Source organism: Coffea arabica, chromosome 10c (assembly GCF_036785885.1).
Source record: "Coffea arabica cultivar ET-39 chromosome 10c, Coffea Arabica ET-39 HiFi, whole genome shotgun sequence".
NCBI lineage: Eukaryota > Viridiplantae > Streptophyta > Magnoliopsida > Gentianales > Rubiaceae > Coffea > Coffea arabica.
In genome coordinates, this window is record NC_092329.1 from 35,990,766 (window position 1) to 36,001,261 (window position 10,496).

Here is a 10,496-nt window from a genome sequence, read left to right on the forward strand (position 1 = left end):
TCTGTTTTTTTTTTTTCACAACAACTTGGCCGAACTGGTGTAAACTCCCAGAAATATGGTCAGCCCCTCAACACCCAATAACACACAACCCAACTTCCTCAACTAGCAAGATTTCTTCAAGACTCTCAAGAATTTCAAGTTAGTAATCAAGAACTTCAAGAAACCTTAAGACCTTGTAGTTTTTCTTCAAGATTCCAACACCAAACAAGTTTAACCACAAAACCAATTTAGGAAGCTACGTAAACAACTTAGATAAACAATTGAACTCTTGGATAGATGTGACAACCAAAGGAAAACCCTAGCCGCACAAAATCCTAGCCGCACCTTTTTTCTCTCTTTTTTTTTTGGTAGTTTCGGCTAGGACCGAAAGCTGGGCAGAATTGATGCAACAAGAGTACCAAAATCTGGTCAGATTAGAGCTAGCAACAGACGCACAACTTTGGGCAGAATTGGGGTGCACAACGAACAAGTTCGCGACTCAAAATACTACCAAGTGACGGCCAGATTCGTAGCACTACTTGGATAGAAATTTTTCCACCAAGCTATGGCTCAATCAAGGTCAGATTGGTGACAATCCACAACCAGAATTTAGAAGCAATACGACACACAAGTAGCGGCCAGAATTTTCAATGAAACGACGCAACAAGGGCCAAGACACTACACGGTCAGAAAATTTTGTTTTTTTGTTTGAAAGGACGCAAACAAGATATGGACAGATTGGACACGACAACAATAAGCAACTAAATGGACAGAATTGAGCAACTAAGTCACGTCTGATTTGACGCAACAAAACACAAAATTGCAGACAGAAATTTTTTTTTTGACACAAGGCAGCGGAACTTAAGACAAAATAACGGATATAACGGAAGGTACCTCAACCAAAGCTCTGATACCAACTGATACGTTCCTCGATCAACTCGTTTCGAGACACGTAGCACGTTTGCCCAAGGATCTAGCTAGGTTGTCCTACGTTTGGATTAAACCAACACGGACGGCACGCTTGGATTTAAAGTGGTAGAACGACACTCCGATGAAGGTGAATACTTCAGGGGAATAGGTCGGCTGAACAATCAAGGACAGGACGCAAGATTGCTCAAGAACCCTTGCCAAAGCAAGTTAGAGGCTCGAATTGTCTCTTAGGAAGAAAACGAAAATACTAAGAATTTTATTCATAAACCTTGTTGTCTATAACCTTACAAAGCTAGCCTATTTATAGGCTAAAGGTAACAATAAGCAAACCCTAGAGAAACCCTAAGAGCAGTCGGCCCTCTTGGTGGACAAGATGGGCCGGCTCATGTTCTTCTAAACAACTAATCCAACCTAATAAGCATTAAGGACTAAGGCCCTACTTGGCCATCTCACGCGGAGGCCCACTTGTTTCTTCATGGGCTTGGATCAAGGTGTAAGTTACTTGATTATCTCTTTCTAAGCCTTCAATTTCTCTATGGGCTCCATGTTGGTCTTGGACAACTCGAACGAGGGTTTGGAGGGATTTTTTAAAGAGCTTGGCCCGTGCACGTGTGACTGGGCCCAATGGAACTCGGACCGGGTCATTGCGTAGGCCCTGATCCATGCACACATTAGTATCGGATGAGGAAGAGGAGTACGAGGGGATGCCGCCTCTAGAGGAAGAAGAGAATGAATCGAGTGAGGAGATACCTACGCATGAGGAGATTGGATGCCTAGTGGTTCGAAAGGTCCTCATTACCCGTGCCAAGGAGGAAGAAATGGAGGTACAACGAGACAATCTTTTCTACACAAGGTGTCATATCAAGGATAAGATATGTAGTGTTGTTATTGATAGTGGGAGTTGTGCCAGGGCTCCCAGTTATCAAACATCCAAGACCTTATCGCCTTCAATGGTTGAACAATGAAAGGGAAGTCCATGTGTTTAGACAAGTAAAAGTGTCATTCCTGATTGGCAAGTACGAAGACGAGGTTACTTGTGATGTCGTGCCAATGCAAGCAAGTCATCTCATTCTTGAACGGCCTTGGCAATATGATCGCGACGTCGAATTCAAGGGAAGAGCTAATAAATATGTCTTTACTCATTGCAATAGAAAGGTGACACTTGTACCTCTCACCCAAAAACAAGTGTATGAAGATCAAATGAGGCTCCAAAAGGAGTATGAGCTTGAACTTGAGAGGAAAAAGCGAGAGAAAAGTAAGGAAGAAAAAGGAGAGAGTAGGGCCGAATCCCTAGGGAAGAAAAAGGCAACAAGTGGGTCAGCTATGAGAGAAGAAAATAAGGGGAAGCTAAGCTTGCTAGCAAAAGCCAAAGATGTAAGGTGAGCTTTGTCTTCCAACCAACTCTTACTTATGCTTGTGTGCAAAGAAGAGTTGTGATGCGATTGAGCACGAGACCCAAAGTGTACAAGTAGACCCTGTGAAGGTGCCCCTAGGCCCAGTGACACGAGCACGAGCTAAGAGATTCAAGGAGTCCCTCCAAGCCTTGGTACGTGCCATCCAAATCCAAGAGAAACCGGCCATTGAAGGAATTGAGTTGGAATATCCTTGCACGACTACTAAAATGCTGCTTACAATTGAAGATGCAAGTGTTCAAGCTCCAAATAGCGGGCCAAGCTGCAGTTAAGTACCCTCGCTGAGCCGTACGGGGATCTCGCTTGAACCCTCCAAATTCAGTTTTTGAGAGTATTGAATAAAATTTCCAGAATTTCGTCCATTCCTTGTGGCAAATTCCCTTAGCTTGTGAAAGCTAAGTTGAACATCCTAGAGTTGATCCTAGGCTGTTCTTGACTTATCAATCAAGCACACATACTTGATTATGGCGTCCTCTACCGTTAAATCTGTTCTTGAGTGGTCCAAGTTCAGGTTCAACTCCATCCAATCTTCATCGTGTTCCTCTAGATCCGAAGTAGCTTCCGCGTCGCGCATCAGCTGGCATCAGAGCTGGTTAGAGGTATCACGAATATCCTTTTTTATTGTTTTTAGATCTGTTTTAGTCTTCTAAATTCGTAGCTCAAGTGCTCGGGTTTGTCAAGTCCTAAATCTGTCTTGGTTGTTTCCTTGTCAGAAATCTGTCTTTGTTGTTTAGTTGTTGTCCGAAATTTTCTGTCCAGTTTTGTCTTGTGTTTATGTTCTGTTTAAATCCAAAAAAAAAAAACTATTGTGATGCATACCTTATTGTCATTCCCTTGAGTCGTTGCTGGAATTAATTTGCTGGGATGCCGAACCTGTTTGCACTTGTTTCTTGAACCTTTGTGTTGTTGCTTTGCAAAACTCGAACATCAAAACCTTATTGGGGAAGTCTTGAGCTTCTTGGATCAAAGAGGTTAATCTTGGCAGTCTTGAAACCTGAAATAAACCTTCAATCGTGTTCTTGTTTTCATGGAACTTTGATCTTGAAACCAATCTGTCCAAGTTGTTTACGTTAATTGCTGTGAAATTCTGGTCTAAACTAGCTGGATATTGTGTGAAAACACCCCAACAGAAGTCAAAAAAAAAAATTCTAAGAATGACGGCTCTAGTTTCCAATTTTTGACCAGACTTCATGTTTTACCAAATCTGATTCAAACTTGGACTTCCAAATCTGAACAACCTCCAATTCTTGACCAGCCTTCAAGTTTTACCAAATCTGATTCAAACTTGGACTTCCAAATCTGAACAGCCCTAGTCTTGGTCAACCTTCAAGCCACCAAATCTGATTCAAACTTGGACTTCCGAATCTGAACAACCTCCAATTCTTGACAGCCTACAAGTTTACCAAATTTGGTGCAAAATCTGACTTCCAAATCTGACCAGCCCCAAACTTTCGAATTTGAACCACTTGGGACTCCCAAATCTAACCAAACTCCAAGGTTTCCAATCCTTGGCAACCCCAAGTGTCCAAATCAGATCAAACTTTCCAATTTCCGAATCTTGAATTCTTGAATTTTCCTAAAACCGTTGGAGCAATTGTGACACCCGATTGGGCTGAGTTTTAGGTAGTAGAGTGCCCATTATTTAAAGAGCAGCATAAGGCCACCCAAAATACTCCAAAACCCTTACCAAAAAGACCACGGACCAGCAGCTCAACAAATTCCAGAAAATTGGGTTTCGGGTAGAGTTTTCTAGGATTTTCAAAATTTCAGCATTCAAGTTAATTGTCTTACTTTCTTTTGAGTCGTTAGTTATTGTCCAGCTATATTCTGAGTCTTGAGTCGTGTCTAGGTCTTCAGTCATTCAACTCCATTTTATTGCTACTAGCTTGTGTGTCACCTGTTGACTAGTCAGGAACGTACATTGCGGTGACGCCTAGTTTGTTCAACTCAAACAACTAGCAAGCCAAGGAATTGCTTGGTAAGATTATTAGAGAGTGATACACTTGAGTGAAACACGAGTGTGAGTGACCTATACATCGTATTAAAAAAAAGAGAGAGAGAGGAACTCGTTTTGTTTATTTGTTTTGCAGGTGGACTAAATATGTCTAGTGAAGTTGGTGAACAAACCATGGACATCAAACTACAGTTGGAAGCCATGATGAGGGAGTTCAAACGATTGCTTAAGAATGAAATTGAGCCATTGCATGATCGAATTGATCAGTTGGAGAACTCGAGACCTCCACCTACCCCGAGTAAGGGCAAAGAATCGGCATACTCAAACGATGAAGAGGAAGCATTTGAGGGAAGGTACCAAAATGATCAAAGGTTCCAACGTCGAGGAGACGACACCATTAAAGGTGTCAAACTCAAGATTCCCTTATTCCAAGGCAAGTCGGATCCCGAGGCGTACTTGGAATGGGAACGAAAAATTGAGTTAGTCTATGAATGCCACACCTATACGGAGGAGCAAAAGGTGAAACTAGCAGCCGTAGAATTCACTGACTACGCCTCCATTTGGTGGGACCAACTTAGACTAAGCCGAAGGAGAAATCGTGAGAGACCTGTGGAAACTTGGGAGGAAATGAGGAGTCTGATGAGAAAAAGGTTCGTTCCGAGCTACTATAGCCGAGATCTACATCGTCGGCTACAAGCTCTCAACCAAAGGTCCATGTCAGTTGAGGATTATTACAAAGAGATGGAAATGGCCATCATGAAGGCGGATTTGCGTGAAGATGGAGAGGCCACGATGGCTCGTTTTCTACATGGATTGAGGCCCGAGATTGCTGAAGTAGTGGAACTCCAACACTACCTCGACATGAATGAAATGCTCGAGAAGGCGGTTACCATTGAACGGCGCCTCAAGAGGAGGGGTACTGCACGACAAAGCACTACTTATCAAGCTGGAAATTGGCGCACTTCTCAACCAAAAAGGGAGGAGAAGGCCACAGCTCCTTCTTACCCTCCAAGGCCAAATGGCCTCCCTTCCAAGGCAGCGCCCAAGCCTGACTTTAAGGCTAATAATGCAGCTTCCCAACCACGTGGTCGAGACACCAAGTGCTTTAAGTGTCAAGGATTTGGCCACATCGCTTCTCAATGCCCCAGCCAAAGGACCATGCTGATGTTGCCAAATGGGGAAATTGTATCAGATGAGGAAGAGGAGTACGAGGGGATGCCACCTCTAGAAGAGGAAGAGAATGAATCGAGTGAGGAGATACCTACGCATGAGGACATTGGATGCCTAGTGGTTCGAAAGGTCCTCACTACCCGCGCCAAAGAGGAGGAAATGGAGGTACAACGGGACAACCTTTTCTGCACAAGGTGTCATATCAAGGATAAGGTGTGTAGTGTTGTTATTGATAGTGGGAGTTGTGCCAATGTCGCTAGTCTACTCATGGTAGAAATGCTAGGGCTCCAAGTTATCAGACATCCAAGACCTTATCGCCTTCAATGGTTGAACAATGAAGGGGAAATACGTGTGTTTAGACAAGTGAAAGTGCCATTCCGAATTGGCAAGTATGAAGACGAGATTACTTGTGATGTCGTGCCAATGCAAGCAAGTCACCTCATTCTTGGACGGCCTTGGCAATATGATCGCGATGTCGAATTCAAGGGAAGAGCTAATAAATATGTCTTTACTCATTGCAATAGAAAGGTGACACTTGTACCTTTCACCCAAAAACAAGTGTATGAAGATCAAATGAGGCTCCAAAAGGAGTATGAGCTAGAACTTGAGAGGAAAAAGCGAGAGAAAAGTAAGGAAGAAAAAGGAGAGAGTAGGGCCGAATCCCTAGGGAAGAAAAAGGCAACAAGTGGGTCGGCTATGAGAGAAGAAAATAAGGGGAAGCTAAGCTTGCTAGCAAAAGCCAAAGATGTAAGGCGAGCTTTGTCTTCCAACCAGCTCTTACTTATGCTTGTGTGCAAAGAAGAGTTGGTCAATTCATCCATACCTACTGACTCCTTGCCTTCTACTATGTTACCTCTCTTGCAGGAATTTGAGGACATATTTCCTGAGGATGTACCTGATGGACTACCACCGCTAAGGGGAATCGAGCACCAAATCGATCTTATTCCTGGAGCACCATTGCCTAACAAACCAGCCTATAGAATGGGTCTTGAGGAAACAAAGGAATTGCAAAGGCAAGTGGAGGAATTGCTAAGGAAAGGTTGGGCTAGAGAAAGTCTAAGTCCATGCGCTGTACCAGTGATTCTCGTGCCAAAGAAAGATGGAGCGTGCAGAATGTGCACTGACTGTCGAGCAGTCAATGCAATCACGGTAAAATATCGTCACCCTATCCCTAGGTTAGATGATATGTTAGATGAATTGCATGGTGCCATTATATTCACTAAAATTGATTTGAAAAGTGGTTACCACCAAATAAGAATGAAAGAGGGAGATGAGTGGAAAACCGCTTTCAAAACTAAACATGGTCTATACGAGTGGTTAGTAATGCCATTTGGCTTAACTAATGCACCTAGTACCTTCATGCGTTTGATGAACCATGTTTTGAGACCTTTTCTTGGGAAATTTGCAGTGGTTTACTTTGATGATATTCTGATTTATAGTAGAAGCTTAGAGGAACACCTTGAGCACCTCAAAGCCATCTTTGCAGTACTTCGAAGGGAAAGGCTATATGCCAACCTTAAGAAGTGCACATTTTGCACTGATCGTGTTGTGTTTCTAGGATATGTTGTAAGTGCGCAGGGCATTCATGTAGATGAAGAGAAGATTAAGTCCATCCAGGAGTGGCCAACACCTACCTCTGTAAGTGATGTGCGCAGCTTTCATGGATTAGTAAGCTTCTACCGTCGCTTTGTGAAGGATTTTAGCACCATTGCTGCACCTCTTACCGCGATCATAAAGAAGAACGAGAAGTTCTTTTGGGGGGAAGCCCAACATAAGGCTTTCCAATTGCTGAAACACAAACTCACACATGCACCACTCCTTGCAATACCTAACTTTGATCTCACTTTTGAAGTGGAATGTGATGCATCAGGAGTAGGAGTAGGAGCCGTACTCATGCAAGGAGGGAGACCGATTGCCTACTTTAGTGAGAAATTAAATGGCGCGGTCCTCAACTATTCAACTTATGACAAGGAGATGTTTGCCCTTGTACGTGCTTTGGAGACATGGCAACACTACCTACGTGCCCGGGAATTCGTCATCAAAACTGACCAGGAGTCTCTCAAGCACCTAAAAGGACAACAAAAGCTGAGCAAACGGCATGCCCGATGGGTAGCCTTCATCGAGTCTTTTCCATACGTCATCAAATACAAAACAGGGGACGAGTACGATTTGAGGGCAAATCCTTTTCAAGAGGAGGGGAATGATGCGATTGAGCACGAGACCCAAAGTGTACAAGTAGACCCTGTGAAGGTGCCCCTAGACCCAGTGACACGAGCACGAGCTAAGAGATTCAAGGAGTCCCTCCAAGCCTTGGTACGTGCCATCCAAATCCAAGAGAAACCGGCCATTGAAGGAATTGAGTTGGAATATCCTTGCACGACTACTAAAATGCTGCTTACAATTGAAGATGCAAGTGTTCAAGCTCCAAATAGCGGGCCAAGCTGCAGTTAAGTACCCTCGCTGAGCCGTACGGGGATCTCGCTTGAACCCTCCAAATTCAGTTTTTGAGAGTATTGAATAAAATTTCCAGAATTTCGTCCATTCCTTGTGGCAAATTCCCTTAGCTTGTGAAAGCTAAGTTGAACATCCTAGAGTTGATCCTAGGCTGTTCTTGACTTATCAATCAAGCACACATACTTGATTGTGGCGTCCTCTACCGTTAAATCTGTTCTTGAGTGGTCCAAGTTCAGGTTTAACTCCATCCAATCTTCATCGTGTTCCTCTAGATCCGAAGTAGCTTCCGCGTCTCGCATCAAGTTGGTCAGGAATTCGAGGACATATTTCCTGAGGATGTACCTGATGGACTACCACCGCTAAGGGGAATCGTGCACCCAATTGATCTCATTCCTGGAGCACCATTGCCTAACAAACCGGCCTATAGAATTGGTCCTGAGGAAACAAAGGAATTGCAAAGGCAAGTGGAGGAATTGCTAAGGAAAGGTTGGGCTAGAGAAAGTCTAAGTACATGCGCTGTACCAGTGATTCTCGCACCAAAGAAAGATGGAGCATGGAGAATGTGCACCGACTGTCGAGCAGTCAATGCAATCACGGTAAAATGTCGTCACCCTATCCCTAGGTTGGATGATATGTTAGATGAATTGCATGGAGCCATTATCTTTACTAAAATTGATTTGAAAAGTGGTTACCACCAAATAAGAATGAAAGAGGGAGATGAGTGGAAAACCGCTTTCAAAATTAAACATGGTCTATACGAGTGGTTAGTAATGCCATTTGGCTTAACTAATGCACCTAGTACCTTCATGCGTTTGATGAACCATGTTTTGAGACCTTTTCTTGGGAAATTTGCAGTGGTTTACTTTGATGATATTCTGATTTATAGTAGAAGCTTAGAGGAACACCTTGAGCACCTCAAAGCCATCTTTGCAGTACTTCGAAGGGAAAGGCTATATGCCAACCTTAAGAAGTGCACATTTTGCACTGATCGTGTTGTGTTTCTAGGATATGTTGTAAGTGCGCAGGGCATTCATGTAGATGAAGAGAAGATTAAGGCCATCCAAGAGTGGCCAACACCTACCTCTGTAAGTGATGTTCGCAGCTTTCATGGATTAGCAAGCTTCTACCATCGTTTTGTGAAGGATTTTAGCACCATTGATGTACCTCTTACTGCAGTCATAAAGAAAAACGAGAAGTTCTTTTGGGGGGAAGCCCAAGATAAGGCTTTCCAATTGCTGAAACACAACTCACACATGCATCACTACTTGCAATACCTAACTTTGATCTCACTTTTGAAGTGGAATGTGATGCATCAGGTATAGGAGTAGGAGCCGTACTTATGCAAGGAGGGAGACCGATCGCCTACTTTAGTGAGAAATTAAATGGTGCGGTCCTCTATTCAACTTATGACAAGGAGATGTTTGCCCTTGTACGTGCTTTGGAGACATGGCAACACTACCTACGTGCCCGGGAATTCATCATCAAAACTGACCATGAGTCTCTCAAGCACCTAAAAGGACAACAAAAGCTGAGCAAACGGCATGCCCGATGCGTAGCCTTTATCGAGTCTTTTCCATACGTCATCAAATACAAAACAGGTAAGTCTAATGTAGTAGCTGATGCTTTATCTCGTAGACACATTTTGTTCACTGCTTTAGATGCTAAACTCCTAGGCTTTGAGCTCATGAAGGAGTTGTATAAGGATGACTTGGATTTTGAGAACACTTATGCGAATTGAGGAAAATCTGACTTTGAAAAAATTCTTTGTGCATGATGGGTTCTTATTTTATCTTACCAAGTTGTGCATTCCCCGAGGGTCGATACGTGACTTACTTATTCAGGAGTCACATAGTGGTGGACTAATGGGACACTTTGGTGTCACCAAGACATTAGCTATATTGCAGGAACACTTCCATTGGCCTCGCATGCGCAAGGACGTGGAGAGGATTGTTGAAAGATGTGGCGTGTGCCACAAAGCTAAGTTTCGGGTCAACCCAAACTGTTTGTATACTCCTTTACCCATACCTCACCAACCTTGGATTGATATTTCCATGGATTTCGTGCTTGGTTTACCTCGTTCTAAGTGTGGCCATGACTCTATATTTGTTGTGGTAGATAGGTTCTCCAAAATGGCTCACTTTATTGCATATCATAAGACGGATGATGCTTTACACATTGCTGACTTATTCTTTAAAGAGGTTGTTCGTTTGCATGGCATACCTATGACTATAGTATCCGATAGAGATGTCAAGTTTTTGAGCTATTTTTGGAAATCTTTATGGAGTCGGTTGGGAACCAAACTGTTGTTCTCTACCTCTAGTCATCCTCAAACGGACGGACAAACTGAGGTAGTCAATAGAACTTTATCCACACTCCTACGTGTTGAGTGTCTACCTCAAGTCATGGGAGGAGTGTCTACCTCATGTTGAGTTTGCATACAATAGGGCTGTGCATAGTGCTACACAATTCTCACCTTTTGAAGTTGTGTATGGTTTTAACCCCTTAACTCCCTTAGATTTGTTGCCATTACCTTCTTCTGAGCATATGAACTTAGATGGCAAGAAGAAAGCTGAGTTCGTGAGATCATTACATGACAA

At 43.2% G+C, this 10,496-nt stretch overlaps 1 protein-coding gene across 1 annotated transcript; it reads left to right on the forward strand.

Moving 5' to 3' along the window:
• The first annotated feature begins 1,571 nt into the window (after positions 1-1,571).
• On the forward strand, positions 1,572-9,637 carry LOC140015913 (uncharacterized). Its single transcript, XM_072068748.1, has 7 exons — positions 1,572-1,733; positions 4,612-5,448; positions 5,719-6,130; positions 6,551-7,092; positions 7,183-7,695; positions 8,925-9,215; positions 9,314-9,637. The coding sequence occupies exons 1-7, from the start codon at positions 1,572-1,574 to the stop codon at positions 9,635-9,637; spliced, it is 3,081 nt and encodes a 1,026-aa protein (XP_071924849.1).
• Positions 9,638-10,496: the final 859 nt, after the last annotated feature.

What these genes read in the sequence shown, in the direction of transcription:
- LOC140015913 (XM_072068748.1), top strand. Translation starts at nt 1,572, where the DNA reads ATGCACACATTAGTATCGGATGAGGAAGAGGAGTACGAGGGGATGCCG. An exon ending in CCAAGGAGGAAGAAATGGAG is followed by an intron (nt 1,734 to 4,611) that starts GTACAACGAGAC and finishes AACGATGAAGAG; the next exon opens with GAAGCATTTGAGGGAAGGTA. An exon ending in AGTGGAATGTGATGCATCAG is followed by an intron (nt 9,216 to 9,313) that starts GTATAGGAGTAG and finishes ACTTATGACAAG; the next exon opens with GAGATGTTTGCCCTTGTACG.